Consider the following 22002-nt stretch of genomic DNA (forward strand, 5'->3'; position numbering starts at 1 on the left):
AATATAAAGCATTAATGAAATGGATAAATGAACATTTAGATCACCTTTACCTTAATTGAAGACTCTTGTTGGCGTATGGAAGACGTGAAGAGGGGAGAGGGAGGAGAGGTTATCTCTACCACCCTCTACCACAATCACTACCACCCTCTACCACCATCACAACTACTACCACCCTCTACCACAATCAGTACCACAATCTACCACCATCGGTACTACCCTCTACAACAATCACTATCACCCTCTACCACCATCAGTACTGCCCTCTACCACCATCACTACCACCCTCTACCACCATCATTACTACTCTCTACCATGACTACCACCATCACTACCACACACTACCACCATCACTACCACACTCTACCACCATCACTGTCTCCATATACTGATGAGAAACAAAGCAAACACGTTCAGTATGGTGGACCACTGTCAACTCGATGAAAACTGAGGTGATGAACGAAAACTGGGACAAAATTTTGACGAAAAAGGTAATTAAAAACCGAATTTGATGAAAACCAGGGCAAATAAAAACCAAGGTTCCACTGTATAACACTGGTAGATACAAAAGAAAGCCAATGGTATGGAATGCATTTCGGGCAAACTAATCCAAATGCTCAAAATCTACTTAAGAATTAGACAGATTATTAAGTAGGATTTTTTTTATGCAGTTAATTACAATTATTATATGAATAATAAGAATGGCAGTTAAATGAACAATGGTACAATTTTTGTAAGTATGACTTATTATTTCAAATCGATTCAATGATCTTCTGTTAAGCAGAATTTCTTAACCTATTAATTGCAATTATATGCATAACAAAAAAGGCACCTAATGTATGAAAAGCACAATTTTAAAAGTATGATTTATTATTTGAAACTGATTCAATGAATTTCAAGCTGTTGTCAAGGAGTAGACCTAAGAATCTGCCCTCAGTGTGCCCTGCAATAAGAGAACTATTGATCATTATGTTTAGTTGGATATTTGAAGCAGTTTCCAAACAACAACTGTTTCCTGAACATGTTCATGACACAGCTAGTAGTGGTGACTGGAAGGGGGGGGGGGAAGAGCATTTATTTATTTATTTATTTATTTATTTAGAAATTTTAGCATACAAACAGAGGTACAAAAAATACAGGTAAGAGCAGCATGCCAAAGCCACTTATATGCATAGCCCCATTGAAGTCTCCCAGCTCAGACTGGCAGATTTCAATACAGTAAACCGTCGATTAAGACAGTAGTTAGGTTCCTGAAAATGCAGTGTTAGACGAATCCGTGTTAAAGGAACTGAAGAACTCATGGGAAAAATTGGGTTACGAACCATTCATCTACAAATTGGGTTACGTTTCTGGGACCCCCAAAAAAGCCAAACAATTTTTTTTAGTTCTCCAAATCTTACTTAATTAAATAAAAACAATAATGCAATTGTTATGTATGTTTTTTCTGTTGTTCAAGGCTACATCTGCAACAGAAATAATATGTCTTACCTTAAATTGTGGTTGCTGGTGTTTGTTGATGATTGTGAAGGAGGGAGTGGAGAGGCATGCTGAGGCCCATCTGGGCTGAGGTGGATGGTAGTCCAGTAAGACAGTCAGTCCAATCAAGTGAGTTAGTAGGTCATTCAATTCAGTAGGTCACTCATTCTGGTCAGTAAAGTCATTCAGGTCAGTCAGTCAGTATGCCAATCAAGTCAGTAAATCAGTCAAGTTACTCAGTAAATCAGTCAAGTCAGTAGATCAGTCAGTCAAGTAAGTCATTCAGTAAATCAGTCAAATTATTCAGTAAAACAGTCAAGTCATTCAGTAAATCAGCCAAGTCATTCAGTAAATTAGTCAAGTGAATATGTCAGTCAAGTCAGTAAATCAGTCAAGTCAGTAGGTCAGTCAGTAATTCAGTAAATCAGTTATGATTAAATAAATCAGTCAAGTCAGTAAGTCAAGTTATTCAGTAAATCAGTCCAGTCATTTGGTAACTCAGTCAAGTCATTCAGAAAATCAGGTCAGTCAATAAGTCAGTCATTCAGTAAATCAGTGAAATCAGTAAATCAGGTCAGTCAATCAGTAAGTCATTCAGTATATCAGTTAAGTCATTCAATAAATCAATCATTCAGTAGGTCAGTCAAGTCAGTAAACGAGACGGCAGCCCAGGTTATTCATTGCACAAGCCTGTATATTTGCTTCACTCTTTTTAATCATATGTAATGATGCTTCATTAAGGCCATGCCACTACACAGGCACCATATTCAAGCTTATTTAATATCTCAGTTTTCTTCGTAATTCCAAGAGAAACTTTTTTTTTTTTTACTTTGTCTGCCACTTCCTGCATCACTTGCATGCCTCCTGGGTGTCATGGTCCCTTTTTCAGAGGCAATGTATGGTAATGAAAAGACCAAAACTTGATTCACAGACAATGCTGGGTACCACACTGGACGCACATATACCAAGCACTGGTACGGAGGTGGCATGGTAGGAAACTAGGGCTTCTCCTGTAAGAGACAATGGCTTGACTCACAGGCAGACTGCCTAGCACTCACTACATAGGGAAAGATCCCTGCCGTCCAGCTTGCGACGTTGAGATTTCTTCCCTACCGAGAAGCAGAACCACTTAAACTGAATTTTACGAAGTTTAAAACGAAAATGTGCTGCAATTTGACAATAGTGTAATGGAGAAAAAGTTTTAAAGGAAACAGTTTTAACTGATAATCTACTGTACTTTGTATGAGCTCCCACTGTGTAATTATCATATAGAAAATGTAGCAACACACTACTGACATATCTCCAAACATACATGCCAACCACTGATGTACTAACAGCATAAATACTGAATAATTGGTTCTTGGTCAATCTTCACCAAATAAACATGAGCTCTCCATCCATGCATACAATGAACATGCTGTAAACAGTTTGAATGAATCTGAAAAAAAAAAAAAAAAAAAAAAAAAAACAGGAAAAATACATTTATAATTTGTACTTAATATAATAGCTGTCCCATTGTCGGAAGAGAGAGTCATTGCTCTTAACCCTTTAAATGTCCAATCGTAGATCTACATTTGTACTGCTAGCGCTCCAAACGTAGATGTACATTTCATTTTTCCTGCCTCCAAATTTGGTAAGATTGGCCCGAGATGCCTGGTCAGTATAGAATGCGTCTTAACACTTGGTGTGCACAATATTAAAAAAATCTAAGACCACTTAGTACTGTGTGGGAGCACCAGTTCAGTTGAGTGCCAGCTAGAGCAAATAGCGTGGCAAACACCAGGGATTCACTGATGTCATGTTGTATTAACACTCCTTTGAAGAGGAAAGCAATATTGATCAAAGTTTAGTGGTTTTAAGATGGATGTGGCCACAAGTGATCGAGGAAATATCAAAAACCTTGATAATAACCTATGCACAACATTTGTGTAACATCCTTTCATTTTTTATACCACTGATAGTGCCATCCTGCTAGAATGTCCTATAACCTATGCCCTAAGTAAAGAGAAACGATTCTGGAACATGTGTAATATGTATTCATCAAGCCGGCTGGCTGGCTGGCTGGGTGGGGTGCTGGCTGGCTGACTGACTTTGGCTGTCTCTTCATCTGTCTCTGTGACTGTGTGTCTGTCTCTCTCTCTCACAGGTACACATAAGTAGAGTTATCATACACAATGTAAATTACCTAAGATAACCCAAAAAATCCAGCACTATACACTGTGCTTGTAGATATAAGGCATAATAAGCATGACTGGCAAGTAATACGCATGTTCACTTGATCAGGAATCAGACGTGACTGCATCGTGTGTAATAACTGCTGGTTCAAGAGCCACTCTCTGAGACAGAGACAAGACAGAAAAATACACACACAGGCAGACAGAAAGACAGGCACACACAGGCAGACAGAAAGACAGACACACACAGGCAGACAAAGGCAGATAAGCAGACAGAGCTAGATAGACAGACAGACATGTTTATGTGTAACAGCAAAAACAAACAAAGCCAAGGATTCCCTGCAGCAATGCACGATTATCAAGTGTCAAACCACTGCTGCATTGTCAGCAGTTTAGTGACATTCAGTCTTACACCATGCTTCAAGGAGTTTCATATATACTCCAGCATGTCTAAAACAATGCTGGGACCTATAAATACTTTGTATATATTTCTACACAATAGTAAATGACCAATGCAGGTGAAAATGTTCACCTGTCAGTGTGTCTGAGACTATTTGAGTACAATTTCAGTACCTAATATTAGTGTCAGAACAAAGATTGGCTATGAAATCACAAGAACTACTATAAATTGTAATTGTCAGAACATAAAAATTATATTAAATAATATAAAAATGAGAAAACAAGGTATATCAGCAACACTTCTGCAAGCAGCAGGACTCCATGTTGCCGTCAGGTGAGCATCCAGCACCAACTTCGTGAGCTTATATCTCAGTAAGTACTGATCCTAAAATTTGTTTATCTTATAACATGTAGAATAATGCCATCTTCGTTTAAAAAAAAAAAATTCAAAATATTCAGGGTTCTGGGCGAGTGAACGTTGATCTACGTTTGGACAGTTTAAAGGTTAACCTCTTCACTGTCGGTGCCATGATATTACGGCTTGCAAGCCAGTGTTGGTGCCCTAGTATTATGCCAAAATTCTACCAGCTTCAAATCTAGCAAGAGAAAGCTGGTAGACCTACATGTGAGAGAATGGGTCTGCGTTGTCAGTGCGCGCAATATAAAAAAAAACGGGGAGGCCGCAGTGCATTGTGGGAGTGCCAATTCAGTACACCTTGTTCACCATGCGTAGTGGTAAGGAACACCTCACTCTCCAGTGAACTGGGACTCTTCCCTTCCCAAGTGATAATTCTAACATAAATAAAAGTGTCAGTGAAGATGAATTTCATGGTTTTGAGGAGTTTGTGACCGAAAGCAATGCCAGGGATACCAGAAATTCGTGCTCAAAACCCAGACGACCATCAACCTTCCACCTCTGGTGCTGGGCCATCTCCTTCATGTTCAGTTGTACCATAGCAAAAGAGGAAACTCATATTTTACCATGTCTCAAAGAATAAGTAAGTTTATTCAGGCATACACAAATACAGTTACATAGATTATCATACACAGTAGCAAGTTTGTGAGCAAGGCTTTCGACAGTGAAAGGGTTAAGTAATTAATTGATTCCAAAATACTTATGTCATAAGTACAAAACTCCATAACTTGGAACCTCGCAAGTTGGGGTCCTAGTGTATCTATATTTGTCTTCTCTTCCAAATACAGCACAATGTACATGATTATACACCACATCATGTGAGGTAATACCTAGCAGTCATAAGTACATAACTAAAGCATATATGCCTTCCTACTTGTTCGTTCGCTTAGTTTTCAGTGTTGTAAACACTGCCTGATGCAAAGTGAGAAACCACATGAACAGAAACACAAAACACAGGTAAAAGATATCTGAATTTTTTTATGTTGAAGAGGATCTTCGAGGATGAAATAGAGTTAAGTTTCATGATTTTCTCCAAGTGATTTCTCATGTAGTACATACTACACCTGATTTGTGATGGTTCCAAGGGCCACTACCACTGTGGTCCAATTCAGGACCAGGTCTTCTGGTTGTAAGGCTTATCAGCCAGGCTCTTGATGTTAACTGCATGTAGTCCAATGTAATCATGGCTAAACCAACACCTTTTCTTTTTGTGTCTTGGAGATTCTTTGGTTTAAGACTAATTTTACCTCTCATTCATTAGTGTCTCTTATAAAGCACCAGCACATATAATAGGTGTGATATAATTTTGAGTAGATTATCAGAGGTATAAATTAATATCACAAGAAATATTCAAGATTTTAACATGAACACTCAGGCAACTAAATGTTAATCAGGCTTAACTCATATTCTCTCATGCATCAGCATACAGGCATAACATTACATCTGGCTTAACTCTCATATTCTCTCATGCATCAGCATATAGGCATAACATTACAATTATGAGCAAAAATCAGTGGTATAAAATGGAATTCATGGTCAAGCATGCAAGGTTTACTCATTAACACTCAGTTCTTGAATCAACAATATTTATCTGACTGAACAATCATTTTATCTCTATGTGATTTATCACTCAGCATTATATAATAAAGGTGAAGAATAATGCTTTTGATTATAAAAAGTTAAGACTGCTTGGCAATCAGTGATAAATACAGGTTTACAAGACAAAGACCTCACTAAATAATTCCAAGCACTTGTGTCTCCATTCAAGGTTGACTGACTTTTATACCAGATATACCAGCTGATGACTGGGTCCACAGCTCTGGTTGAGTTGATAGCCAAAATTTGAACAAGAGTAGTTTGGAATGTGACAAAATATTATGGACAAAAATAAATAGAGAACAAAATATAGCAGACCCTCAAATAACATGATGTTATGTTCCTGAAAGTGGCATGTTATGTAAAAAAAAAAAAAAAAAAAAAAAAAAATACTTACTAATACTTTGAAAAATCCAAGAAAGTTTTTTTTAAGTTTCATAATTTGTCAAAAAAAGCTAAATTTTCCATTTTGTATGCTGTACTTGTTGTTTCTTGATGTGGAAATGTGTGACAATATCTCTTATGGGAAATATTAACAAAAAATACATTTTATAGACAATAACTATAGTTTTACATACAAACTAGGGCATACAAAAATCAAGGTTCCACTGTACTTGAGAAAGTACTAACAAAAAAAAAGCGCAGTAGCACTGTACAATAAAAAAAATAGCGTGGCAGGTGTTTTTGTTGTTGGTTATTAAAAGCAATGAAAGATATTTTTCATGGAGGTGCTGTAAGATAATCTCTTCACTTTCTCATTTAATGACATTTTCACATTTTACTATTAATCACCAACATATCCAACAATTGTATAAGCCTAAGACATGTTATATAGTTGTACTTCCATGTTACTAGAAATTGGGTAGCAAAATTTAAATTACAATTTAATGAAACATTACAAAAATAGGAGACAAACTTATGATGTTGTTTCAGTGACTAGTTAATGGAATAAGTTGGACCAAAATGTCATAAGTTTCAGTCTCCTATGTGCAGGTTATTTGTGTACTGTTCCAGTCACAGTATTGTGCCCTTTTTATTCTTAATGAAAACATGTTATTGGAACACATTATTCAAGGATCTACTGTAGTAACAAATATGAACAATTAAAAAAATTTCCCTAGAGCAAATTGTACAATTTAGAAACTTACTAAATATGAGTGCACATAACAATGTTCAAGTGCACTAATTATTTAATGTCATCATTAAGATTCTCATCATCATCAGAATCACCACTGTCAGATTCCTCCACATAAACCATTTGTCTATTTGTATTTTCCATTAAGAGGTCATCATCACTTTCTGTGTCACTTTCACTAGCCTTAGTCATTTTGAATCTTTCAAGGCTATCAAGGATAGCTGATTCTTTTTCCTCATCACTGTGTTCAACAAATCCAGAAGGCCATTTGTTATTTTGCATTATATAATGTATTTGGTCTTTCATCAAAATTCTAACAATCTCTGCACGGACTTTGTTTCCCTCTGGTATTGGTTCCGTAACAACAAAATCTCCTCGTTTGATCCACACATGCTTGCGAAATTTAAGAGGCATAGAGGCTAAGAATTCTTCCCCATCAGCTGTTACTACCTGTTGAATAACAATAACTTATGTTGATAAAATATATGATGATCCTCTACACAAGCACATCAAGTGTCAATCCAGTATAGATTGCAGAACAGGAAAATGGAAGAAAAGCAACACACTGCTGGAAGAGAATAGGGAAAGAATGAAAAAAGAGAGTAAAAAGCGAACAATTCTTTATCCGAAATTCCAAAATCCAAAAACTTCCAAAATTCAAAAGTTTTTTGAGTGTAGACGTAATGCACCACAAATGGATCATTCAGCACAAAATGTGGTGGAAGTTCAATCCTCCATCTGGTGAGCTAAGACAGACATGCTTCATATTTGTAGTAGTGCCAGTCTGTTGACAACATCAATTACTCAGTGATTCCAGCGTGTTTTGTATTTTGTGGTGTGAAGATTTTGCTGAAAATGTTGAAAAGGAAGCAGCTGACTGAGGAGTTAGGTATTGGAACAACCACTATGACCTAAAGAAACAAAAGGACAAATTATTGAAGTTCTATGCTGAAAGTGATGAGCAGAAGTTAATGAAAAAATAGGAGAACACTGTAGAGAAGAAAAAATGAAGGTCTCGATCGTGTATTGATGGAGTGGATTTGTCTATGTCAGAGTAAGTACATGTAAGCCACTTAACAGAATGCTGATCATGAAACAAGCAAAAATCTATCATGATGCACTGAATATTGAAGGTAGAAGTGTTACTTTGTACTCATAAAAAAGAGGTAAACATAAGTTTGTGTGACTGGCTGACTTACTGAATGACTGAATAACTGACTGAATGACTGACTTACTGAAAGACTACTCAGTAAGTCAGCCATTCAGTCAGTTATTTGGTCATTCAGTAAGTCAGCCAGTCACACAAACTTATGTTTACCTCTTTTTTATGTGTACAAAGTAACACTTCATTATGGCCACAGGATGTCTTGTCTAATATCTTTGTTTCCTTCGTTAATTCTAAGACTTAAATGCTTACACCTTTTCTTGCCACTTTGAGCAACACTGGTATGCTACTGGGTGTCATGATTGCTTGGCAGATACAAGATATAGCAATTAAAAGATCAAAACACAATTCATAATCACAAGCTTGTAGCAGAGAAGTTGGACTGGACATGTATGAAGTATGAATGCTGGGATGGTGGGGTGGTGTTGGGGGGTGGCTGGGGACAACGAGAGGTCTCCCCTGCTGATCCACAACAAGGCAGCCACTTGAGGATAAGGGAAGTTTTTTTTCCTTCCCGCAAACTGAACCATGTTAAAGTCATCTTACAACGCGATACATAAAATTGTGCCTCAATTCTTCAATCATGCTATACCCAAATCGTGCCAAAGAAACTTGTGCTAAATGATAGTCTACTACATTGCAAAATCTGAAAAAGTCCAAAATCCAAAACATTTTCAGTCCCAAGCATTTCAGATAAAGGATTCTCAACTGTACTGACTACACTGATCAACACATACACAGTAAGGACCCACTTTACAGGATTTCGCTTTACGGCATTTCACTTTATGGTGTTTCACAAATACAGACATTTCAAATTATGACCAAAACTCGCTATATGGCTCCCCCTGTCTTTCTAATATGGTCACTGTGCCCCATTCTTCGTGAGCACATCTCCATTATGTCTGGAAACTTTCCAGAATTTCAAGTTATTGCATATTTTATATGTACTCCGATAATTTTATTTACATGTACACCTACCGTCAGACTTACGACCTGCTCAACATACAACCACTCGACTTACGACCGTGTTTTGTATGCCAAATTTCTGGGAAAAAAGCAACTGTTTGTGTTGTACACAGTGGTTATCCTAAACCTTACAGTATAAAATACAGTACTAACAGCATAAAAAGTAAAGTAAAAAATGAAATACCAAAATAAAACAATAACATAAAGTCATTACAAAAATGTGATGTTGATATTCAGTAGTAAGGTTCAACTTGCGTCCATTTTGACTTACGACAAGTTGGTCGGAACCAAGCTCAGTCGTAAGTCAGATGGTACCTGTACTTGTACCTAAATATACTTACACACTGTGCTGGCATTCAGGTACACATTAAAATCACAAAGAGTGTCCCTCTAGTCTTATCGCCATAGTTATGATACTAATACGTAATAATCACTCTTGGGAACATTAAATGTCTTATTTTATGTTATTATAGGCATTTTCATTAATCCATTTATGATATTTTTTTCAAAATTATATAAGAAACACATTACATAGCATATAAACATAATACATACACCTACAGTACAATAAATTCACATAAACAAGAGGTGTGGTAGCCGGGTAGAGGGAAAACATTACGTTTTCTCTGGTCCAGAACAAGAAAAACCGCATTAATCTGCGTTTGGCCCAGTCACTCATCATAAGATAAGATAAGATAAGATAAGATTTCGTTCGGATTTTTAACCCCGGAGGGTTAGCCACCCAGGATAACCCAAGAAAGTCAGTGCGTCATCGAGGACTGTCTAACTTATTTCCATTGGGGTCCTTAATCTTGTCCCCCAGGATGCGACCCACACCAGTCGACTAACACCCAGGTACCTATTTGCTGCTAGGTGAACAGGACAACAGGTGTAAGGAAACGTGTCGAAATGTTTCCACCCGCCGGGAATCGAACCCGGGCCCTCCGTGTGTGAAGCGGAAGCTTTAGCCACCAGGCCACCGGGTCACATTCCGCTTTGTTTACAATTCTCAGCATGAATTCTTTTCATTACTTCTCCCTTTGTTTATGATGGCATCTAAAGGTAGTTCTTAAAAATTATTAAACTAAGTGAACAAGGCATGACGATGGTAATAATATGGCTCTAGGCCACATTAAATATCATACAGCTATGTGGATAGGTGTAGTTACATAGCCCAGGTGGACGACATAACTACATCTACCGGCTACCTGCACCTGACTTCCTACAGATAAATACTACTCACCTCCATGTTACATTAATTAAGACTACACATATTTAAAGGTAAATAATGAGTGTATTGTATGTGTATTTTATCTCTTTGGGCTGCTTTAAATATCGTATACTAAGTTTGGGACAGGGAGCCAGGGCTACCTACACCTGACTTCCTACAAATAAGTACAGTGGAACCCCGGTTTTCATCCTTAATCCGTTCCAGAAGGTCAGTCAAAATTCGAAATGGACGAAAACCAAAGTAATATTTCCCATAAGAAATACATAATGTAAATCCAATTAATCCATTCCAGACACCCAAAAATATTAACAAAAAATACATTTTATAGAGAATAACTGTAGTTTTACATACAGACAAAATGAGAAATAAATATAAATGACTAATTTTAATGTTTCTTATATAATTTTGAAGAAAATATCATAGATGTATTAATGAAAATGTCTACATTAACCTAAAATAAGACATTTAATGTGCCCAAGAGTGATTATTATTATGTATCAGTATTATTACTATGGCTTTAAGACTAGAGGGACACTCTTAGTGAACGAGTAACAAAGGCATGTTTATATGTTACGTAACGTGTTTCTTATATAATTTTGATAATACCATAGATGAATTAATGAAAATATCCATATTAACCTAAAATAAGACATTTAACGTGCCCAAGAGTGATTATTATTACGTGTTAGTGTCACGAACGTATGAGCGGCCCAGGTGGATGCGTATGGTGTGGACAATTTCTGAGTGGAGGTATGAAACCTGGGGTAAAATTTCACCCCAAAAAGTGGTCGAAATCTGAATTGTACTATATCCGCACCGGACACAATCCGGGGCTCCACTGTACTACTCACCTCTCGTTGTGTACGAATGGTATATAATACCGACAAGATGAGATTAAGACACATGTGCAACATCTGGGTATCTTTATTGTAGACGTTTCGCCATCCAGTGGCTTTATCAATACAAATTCTGGGACATAACTTGAAGACAGTAGAACTATGTACAGAAGATGAGGTAATCAGTCCCTCAACCTAGGAGTAGGTGCGAAGAGCACCATAGTCGTGGAGATTCTGAATCTCCACGACTATGGTGCTCTTCGCACCTACTCCTAGGTTGAGGGACTGATTACCTCATCTTCTGTACATAGTTCTACTGTCTTCAAGTTATGCCCAGAATTTGTATTGATAAAGCCACTGGATGGCAAAATGTCTACAATAAAGATACCCAGATGTTGCACATGTGTCTTAATCTACTCACCTCTCGCCCTACATTAAGACTACAAATAATTTAAGTAATGAATGTACTGCATATGTATTTGATGTTTTATTGTTTTTTAATGCCTAGTTCTACTGTCAGCATAATATGTGTTAGTGAAAACTTGTCTGGCATTTGTATTTACGTATTTATAAGTGGAAAAAATGGCGTTCTGCTTTCCAGCTATGTCCACTTTCTAGGGGTAGCCTGGAACCTAAATTGCTGTATAAGTGGAGCCCTACTGTATAAGAAATTTTCGGCCAACAAGAGTAGAAAAGATGATATTATTTACCATTAAATGAAAAACAATGTTTTTGTTGTATGTTATCCTTGGAGATTTGGGGATGAAAATTTCTAATATTATATTTAAGCCTACAAGATATGTTTAAAAATTTAGGCATAACACTAGTGCATAGAAAATTAGCAAACATTATGAATGGGAAATTTAAAAAAATAGACGTAAAGGAAAAGATTTTACACTTTTTGGGGATAAAAAAAATGAAAAGATTATGCATTAAGAGGTAAAAACTAATGCATGACTAGGATTTAGATTAATCATTGCCTTGTAAATTTTTGTAGATAATATAATGATATGATATAACATATGCAAGTAAAATATGTTTGATTACATATGCAACCTAATGTAATACAGTATGAATAAAATTTATTAAACTGATCAGAAACAGGGAAAATTCCACATATTATAAGCTGCTACAACACTAAATCAATGGTAGAATATATCGACAAGTATTTAAGTTAACAACACACAAAAGTGGTTTATGGCATTCAAGTGAGATGTTTTGTCTTTCTAGGCAAATGAAACATCATTTCAATAAAATATCATCAATTGCTTATGATGTATTATTAACAAAACTGCTACAAAATATAAAATACTTTTAACATAATGTATTTACATACCTGATGCAAGTTATTGCCACGAGGTCTGACTACTCTGACAATTGACTGGTGCTCACCTGGAAGGCTAAAATCCTCGCACAGCTCACGTTCCACATGCTTCTTTTTTGTAGTAGAAGACATTTTTTCCTTATGTGAACTGTTTGATACAAAAAAAAAAAAGTATTTTTATGATTATCATGGATTATTATTCTTATTTCACAAAACTGTGCTAAACTCCTAAGCCTAGGGGCCATACAGTGCTACAAGATATGAGAGAAATTTTTACATTAGTGTGTTCAGTAAAGAAGATACTGTAGTGTACCTAAACTACTGGGATGGCCTATCAGTATCCAATAGGTACTCCCTGAACAGATATATATTTCTTGGTCTATGCAAGAATACACTTGAAGGTTAGGCCTCTTTAACTGCATATGATACGGCCGGGTTGTTGAAAAAAAAAATGTATATATATAGTTGGTCCCCAAATTACAATGTTTTGCATTTACAACATTAGCACTCTGGAGCCAATGAATGCTGAACGGTAATTACATATTTTTTAACACATCACCTGTCTCCCACTGAGTTAGAGTGGCCTAAAAAGGAAATACATTCAGCACACTCATTCAACAACTATCGTTCCAGAAGTGTGCAGACATTACAATTTAAATCTTCATGATTCAAATCCTTTTAACTAACATACTTGAATCCCTTTACAAATGTTACCTTTTCAACACTCCAATAGCACACCAAGCCATAAAAACAACTCTTCTCCATTCACTCCAATCTAAAATGCTTACACCAGCTTGCTCAAGGCCCTAGCACTCAAAACCTTTACACTGTTCCTCCAACCCTTCATAGGACAACCACTACCCTTCTTCCTTCCACCCAGAGTTGTACACCCTCTTGGTAGTCCTATACTGAAGGTCCATCCTCAACAACCTGTTCTCAGCTTTCTAAATTATACCGTTGGTAGCCCCACTCCAAATTCTTATTTCTGCTCTCAGATTTCTATGCATAAAATTCACCCCACAGTGCTCTCAAACATGACATCTCCACTGCCTCAGCCTCCTCCTCACTGCACCTAAACTGATGCACACTGTAAATGAAGTAGGTACTATATACACTTTATATACAGGTTCCTCCCACTTTTTAACCTTGATTATGCAGATGAAGAGAAGCTGGGGTATATAAATATTGGTGGAAATCTCTCTCAAACAGGAGAAGAATCTGTGAACTCAGAATATGAAAGTCATTTATCAACCCATCTTCCTAATAACCATATCACACTTTCACATATGGTTTCCAACCCATTTTTGAGTTAAGATTGGGTTAGGTTGGGTTAAGTTAGGCTATAATGGAAAGACTATAAATACTGTATAATATAAAAGATGATAAAATACACCTACCATCTGACTTACAACCTGCTCGACTTACGACCACTCGACTTACGACCGTGTTTTTTATGCCAAATTTCTGGGAAATAAACAACTATTTGTGTTGTACACAGTGTTTATCCTAAACTTTACAGTATAAAATACAGTACTAACAACATAAAAAGTAAAGTAAAACATGAAATACCAAAATAAAACAATAAAATAAAGTCATTACAAAAATGTTTTGTTGATATTCAGTAGTAAAGTTCGACTTACGACCATTTCGACTTACGCCCGGTTTCTCGGAACCGAACTCGGTCGTAAGTCGGATGGTAGGTGTAGTCTGTAGAGCAAAGAAAAAATGGGCAGCCACTGAGTGTAGCTCATGTAACTATGTCATATTTCCAATGTTCAGGAGCTCCATCAACAGCCACCTATTTGACTGTTTTTACAACAGTGCCATGGTGTCTGGTGTTGCAAAATACTATTTGAAAAAAAAAAAAAAAAAAAATTTCTTATGAAATGACAGAGAATCTTTTCCCAATGATAATGACACCAAAAGAACAAAATTTGATAGAAAACTTACAGAATTACGTTCTCACAAAGTTAGTGACCTCAGTGATATTTACGAATTGGCGATTTCACCCACTTTGAGCCCTCTTTTCAGCTAATTCCACTGTTCCAATCAACCAAACTCATAGCTATTTCTTTAGGACTCCATTTGTTCTATCGATTGAGTACAAGAAACTGCCCATTTACCGATTTCAACTACCCAATAAAGTGGTCAGAAATTGGCAATTTGGCCAATTTCACACAAATTAAAAAATATGCCAATTTCAAAATAGGGTCCAGGATGAATAATGCAGACATTCCTGGCTCTAAAATAACACTCCCTGCATGCCTGCTACACTCCTTGCCTTCCTGCTACACTCCCTGCCTTCCTGCTACACTCCCCACATGCCTGCTACACTCCCTGCCTTCCTGCTACACTCCCTGCCTTCCTGCTACACTCCCTGCATGCCTGCTACACTCCCTGAATGCCTGCTACACTCCCTACCTTCCTGCTACACTCCCTACCTTCCTGCTACACTCCTTGCCTCTATGCCTGCCTGCCCTGAATTCTATCATGTTTCTCACTTTCTTTACCAAAGGAACTTTATTAGGAACTTTCTTTGGGGCCATGGTTACTTATTTCGCAGTTGCACTTAATCAATAACCACCAAAAACAATGGATTATAGCGAAATGTTTGGATGAATGAGCAGAAGCTTCCTCACTCACCCAGAGAGACAGCCACACTGACTCAGGAACACGCAAGCAGCTTGCGATGGACGCGTCAAATACGTCCGATAAGTGAAGTAATGGCCAATAACCAGAAGCCGAAAAATGGCCGATAACCGGAAGCCAAAAAAACGGCCGATAACCAAGTTGGCAGAGAAGCAGAATGGCCAATAACCGAGAGTCCACTGTATATGTAGTTTATTCTCATTATAACTCTGATTATGCAAACAGAAGGCAGTAAAGGATATACAGTGGAACCTCTACTTACGAGTGCAACCACATACGAGTTTTTCCAGATACAGTGGAACCTCTACTTGCGAGCGCATCCACGTGCGAGTTTTTCCAAATACGAGCAGTCGATGGGTCAATTTTTTGCTTTAATACGCGAGCAAAATTTCCATAAGTGAGCAGACCTTAAGGCAGATGCCTTGACGCTGGTGAGGGGCTCTTGCTCTTGGTCTAGGGAATTGTATCTCATTTGTTTGTTGGACTATCTTATTGAAACTTGGGCCATGTATGATGGAAAGATGCTTCTTAACATAATAATAATAATAATACAGTAATAATAATAATAATAATATGTATGTATAATAATAATAGTATAATATAATACTATAATAATAATAATATGTATAATAATAATATATAATAATAATGTACTACATAATAATAATAATTATAATAATAGAAGACTTCAAACGGCCGTCACTAGATGGCAGTGTTTACTGCAACAAAGAGGGAGCGGTTGTGGCCGCCTCCACCTGTTACATAACGACATATTTTATGCATTCTGGAGTATATATCAGGTTTCTATGTTATTTATATTGTTTATTATTTCATAGTAGATGAACTGTGATAGATAAATAAGCCGTAGAGTTGATGATAGCGAAAAATCCAAGGAGTATTTTGTCCTGTCTCCAGACAAACTCTCGTCGGCCGCCACCGCTGCCACACATATAATGACATATTTTATTCATTCTAGAGTATATATCAGGATAAATAAGCCATAGAGTTGATATTAGCGAAATTATTGAAACAGAATTCCACTGGAACGGATTAATTGCATTCCAATTAATTTAAATGATGAAAACTGATTCTGCAAACGAGCAAATCCAGTTGCGAGCAAGATCATGGAATGGATTAAACTCGCAAGTAGAGGTTCCATTGTACAAGCAGTCGCTCGATTGATTTTTTGCTTCCAGTCGCGAGCGAAATTTCCAGATGTAAGTGGGCCTCAAGGGAGGTTCCTTGATGCTGCTGAAGGGCTCTTGCTCTTGATCTAGGGAACTGGATCTCAGTTGCTTGAAACTTGGGCAATGTATGATGGAAAGATGCTTCTTAAAGTACACTATAAATGAAAGAAATCGGACCATAAATAATGGAGTTCACTTCTCAGCCATTAGTCTCCCCTTAGTGGTACATTTTCGTATGGTTTTTATGGTTTCATTCTCATTTTTTTTTTTTTTTGGTCTCATTTGGTAGAATGGAAGATTTACTACAAAAATAGATATGATTTTGATTGATTTCACGATGAAAAGTACCTTGAAATTGAGCTCAAAGTAGCAGAAATGTTTGATTCTTTAGCGATGTCTGACTGGCACTGCGCCTCAACCTTCACATGTTGGAAAGCTCTTCAACATGCTAGCAAAAGTGAGAGCAGACATTATGAGGTAGCAGTGGCAGACAACATGAAGCAGCAGTGGCAGACAACATGAAGCAGCCCTATAAACCTCAACAACAATGGCCGCTGACACCACCACTAGCCACATACGTAATGACATGTATTTTATTCATTCTAGTGTATATATCATGCTCCTATGTTATTAATATTGTTTATTATGTCATATTAGATGAATTTTGATAGATAAATAAGCCGCAGAGTTGATATTCGGGAAATTATTGAAGTATTTTGTTGTGCCTGGAATTCCACTGGAACAAATTAATTCCATTTCAATTAATTTAAATGAGGAAAATTTACTCTACAAACGAGCAAATCCAGATGCAAGCAAGGTCAGGGAACAGATTAAACTCGTAAGTAGAGGTTCCACTGTATAAATCTTGGAGTCCCTCTTCATTTACATAACATTATTTCCAGTATCCTCTCATTTTAGCCCTGATGATGCAAAGGACATAAGAACACTGCATGTACTGACTGGAATGCAGGAAATACAGTAACTCATTTAGTGACATCTGTTAATTAGATCTGTGACTCCCATGGTGGTCAATTGTTCATATATAAATAGCATACATTGACAGCCTCATGAATTTTAAACACATGGCTGTGCCAGAAAATTTTCCCTACACTTTCTTGATTTGTTACTTTTCACTATATCAATCACCAACATACTCATTACTTGTATAAATACACCTATGGTGTCCCGTAACACGGCTGGTGGCGCACTCAACTCACACACTGAGGTCTGTGGTTCAATCCCAGTACAGATGGAAATACTGGGGGGGGGGTTATAATAATAATAATAATAATTATAATAATAATAATTGATGTGCTGTTGGAGTGTGAGCAAGGAAACATTTATAAAGAGATTCAGGGAAACTGGCAGGCTGGACTTGAGTCCTGGAGATGGGAAATACAGTGTCTGCACTCTGAAGGAGGGGTGTTAATGTTGCAGTTTTATAACTGTAGTGTGAGCACACATCTTGCAAGACAGTGATGGAGTGAATGATAATGAAAGTTTTTCTTTTTCAGGCCACCCTGCCTTGGTGGGAAACGGCCGATGTGTTAACAAAAAATAATAAATAAATAATAATAATTTTATTTTAGCATGATACATGTTTGTACAAAGGATACCTGATGTCCCTGTTCAACTAGCAGAAAGTAGGTACCTGGATGTTAGCCAAAATGGTGGGGGTCACATTCTGGGGACAAAATTAACCTAATTTGCCAAAATGCTCTGTAAAATAAGGGGCTTTCTATACAGTATGTCATTAATGTCAGCGAGGTCTGTATAAGTTGTATCATGTTCTTGTAGAAATATAGATTACAGGTCGCCCATCACAAATCTGGCATCATTGGGACCTGTAGTGTGCCAGACTGAATTTTCCGGATTACAGAGTTGTTAAGTTAGAACACACTTAATAAAGTTAATCAACTTGACTTGCACAAGAAAGTTCATTGAACATCAGCAAAAGTCAAACATTTCTGCTACTTTGAGCTCAATTTCAAGGTACTTTTCGTCGTGAAACCATTCAAAATCATATCTATTTCTGTAATATATCTTCCATTCTATCAAATGAGACCAAAAAAATGAGAATGCAACCATAAAAACCATGCAAAAATATACCGCAAAGGGGTGGCTCCTGGCTGAGAAGTGAACTCCATTATTTATTGTCCGACTTCTTTCATTTGGAAGTTAGTTTGGAAGTTAGGAGGAGGTGCGGGATTACCAAAACTGTTGTCCAGAGGGCTGAGGAAGGGTTGTTCAGGTGGTTCGGACATGTAGAGAGAATGGAGCGAAACAGAGTGACTTCAAGAGTGTATCAGTCTGTAGTGGAAGGAAGGCGGGGTAGGGGTCGGCCTAGGAAAGGTTGGAGGGAGGGGGTAAAGGAGGTTTTGTGTGCGAGGGGCTTGGACTTCCAGCAGGCATGCATGAGCGTGTTTGATAGGAGTGAATGGAGACAAATGGTTTTTAATACCTGACGTGCTGTTGGAGTGTGAGCAAAGTAACATGTATGAAGAGGTTCAGGGAAGCCGGCAGGCCGGACTTGAGTCCTGGAGATGGGAAGTACAGTGCCTGCACTCTGAAGGAGGGGTGTTAATGTTGCAGTTTAAAAACTGTAGTGTAAAGCACCCTTCTGGCATGACAGTGATGGAGTGAATGATGGTGAAAGTTTTTCTTTTTCGGGCCACCCTGCCTTGGTGGGAATCGGCCAGTGTGATAATAAATAAAAAAAAAATTCTTTCATTTTTGGTGTACATTAAGAAGCATCTTCCAACCTTTTCGAGGACGACCCCTACCCCTCCTTCCTTCCCCTACAGCTTTATACGCTCACCATGTCATTCTACTTTGATCCATTCTCTCTAAATGACCAAACCACCTCAACAACCCCTCTTCAGCCCGCTGAATAATACTTTTATTAACTCTAAACCTTCTCCTAATTTCCACACTCCGAGTTTTCTGCATAATATTTACACCACATATTGCCCTTAGACAGGACATCCCCACTGCCTCCAACTGCCTCCTCGCTGCTGCATTCACAACCCAAGTTTCACACCCATATAAGAGTGTTGGTACTACTATACTTTCATACATTCCCTTCTTTGCCTCCATAGATAACGTTTTTTTGTCTCCACATATACCTCAATGCACAACTCACCTTTTTTCCCTCATCAATTCTATGATTAACCTCATCCTTCATAAATCCATCTGCCGATGCATCAACTCCCAAGTATCTAAAAACATTCACTTCTTCCATACTCCTCCTCTCCAATTTGATATCTAATTTTTCTTTATCTAAATCATTTGATACCCTCATCACCTTACTCTTTTCTATGTTCACTTTCAACTTTCTACCTTTACACACACAAACCCAAACTCATCCACTAAGCTTTGCAATTTTTCTTTAGAATCTCCCATAAGCACAGTATCATCAGCAAAAAGCAACTGTGTCAATTCCCATTTTGTATTTGATTCCCCATAATTTAATCCCACCCCTCTCCTGAACACCCTAGCATTTAATTCTTTTACAACCCCATCTACAAATATATTAAACAACCATGGTGACATTACACATCCCTGTCTAAGACCTAATTTTACTGGGAAGTAGACTCCCTCTCTTCTACACACCCTAACCCGAGCCTCACTATCCTCATAAAAACTCTTTACAGCATTTAGTAACTTACCACCTATTCCATATAGTACTTGCAACATCTGCCACATTGCTCCCCTATCCACTCTATCATATGCCTTTTCTAAATCCATAAATGCAATAAGAACTTCCCTACCTTTATCTAAATACTGTTCACATATATGCTTCAATGTAAACACTTGATCTACACATCCCCTACCCACTCTGAAACCTCCTTGCTCATCCACAACCCTACATTCTGTCTTACCTCAAATTCTTTCAATTATAACCCTACCGTACACTTTTCCTGGTATACTCGGTAAACTTATTCCTCTATAATTTTTACAATCTCTTTTGTCCCCCTTCCCTTTATATAAAGGGACTACACATGCTCTCTGCCAATCCCTAGGTACCTTCCCCTCTTTCATACATTTATTAAATAAAAATACCAACCACTCCAACACTATATCCCCCCTGCTTTTAACATTTCTGTCATGATCCAGTCAGTTCCAGCTGCTTTACCCCCCTTTCATTCTACGTAATGCCTCATATATATATATATATATATATATATATATATATATATATATATATATATATATATATATATATATATATATACACACGTATATATATATACACACCTACCATCCGACTTACGACCTGCTCGACTTACGACCACTCGACTTACGACCGTGTTTTTTATGCCAAATTTCTGGGAAATAAACAACTATTTGTGTTGTACACAGTGTTTATCCTGAACCTTACAATATAAAATACAGTACTAACAACATAAAAAGTAAAGTAAAACATGAAATACCAAAATAAAACAATAAAATAAAGTCATTACAAAAATGTTTTGTTGATATTCAGTAGTAAAGTTCGACTTACGACCATTTCAACTTACGACCGGTTACTCGGAACCGAACTCGGTCGTAAGTCAGATGGTAGATGTATGTATATATGTATATATATATATATATATATATATATATATATATATATATATATATATATATATATATATATATATATATATATATATATATATGCAAAACAACCACTCTGAAAAAATAGAGAAATTACAAGCGCTTTCGTGACTACTCACATTATCAAGGAACTATGAAAGTAAAGCATACAAGGAAGCTATTTTTTCAGAGTGGTTATTTTGCATATTCCGAAATCACCTGTTTACTGTGATCTTATTGCATATATATACTATATATATATATATATATATATATATATATATATATATATATATATATATATATATATATATATATATATATATATATATATATATATATATATATATATATATATATATATATATATATATATATATATATATATATATATATATATATACACACACATACACACACACACACACACACACACACACACACACACACACACACACACACACACACACACACACACACACCTACCATACAACTTATGACCTGCTCGACATACGACCATTCAACTTACGACCATGTTTTCTATGCCAAATTTCTGGGAAATAAACAATTGTTTGTGTTGTACACAGTGCTTATCCTAAACCTTACAGTATAAAATACAGTACTAACAACATAAAAAGTAAAGTAAAAAATGAAATACCAAAATAAAACAATAAAATAAAGTCATTACAAAAATGTGATGTTGATATTCAGTAGTAAGGTTCGACTTTAGTCCATTTTGACTTACGACCGGTTTGTCGGAACCAAACTCGGTCCTAAGTTGGATGGTACCTGTATATATATATATATATATATACACACACACACCTACCATCCGACTTACAACCAAGCTTGGTTCCAACCAACCGGTCTT

General features: G+C 36.8%; 1 protein-coding gene across 10 annotated transcripts in view; it reads right to left on the reverse strand.

Annotated features, from left to right (window-relative positions):
• Positions 1–5031: 5031 nt before the first annotated feature.
• Positions 5032–22002, reverse strand: part of LOC128688288 (probable RNA-binding protein EIF1AD) — a 36934-nt gene continuing 19963 nt past the window's right edge. For 8 of the 10 annotated variants that reach the window (XM_053776034.2, XM_053776041.2, XM_053776035.2 and 5 more), the window contains exons 2-3: positions 12727–12862; positions 5032–7642 (exon numbers count right to left, since the gene is read on the reverse strand). In XM_053776034.2, coding sequence (XP_053632009.1) covers positions 7244–7642; positions 12727–12846 — 519 coding nt within the window. In that variant the 5' untranslated portion in view covers positions 12847–12862 and the 3' untranslated portion in view covers positions 5032–7243. Of the gene's footprint in view, positions 7643–12726; positions 12863–13859; positions 14059–14664; positions 15691–22002 lie in introns of those variants that run through there. The other 2 variants (XM_053776039.2, XM_053776040.2) reach the window with 2 other exon arrangements.

The sequence above is a fragment of the Cherax quadricarinatus genome, chromosome 19 (genome assembly GCF_038502225.1).
Source record: "Cherax quadricarinatus isolate ZL_2023a chromosome 19, ASM3850222v1, whole genome shotgun sequence".
In the NCBI taxonomy this organism is placed as follows: domain Eukaryota; kingdom Metazoa; phylum Arthropoda; class Malacostraca; order Decapoda; family Parastacidae; genus Cherax; species Cherax quadricarinatus.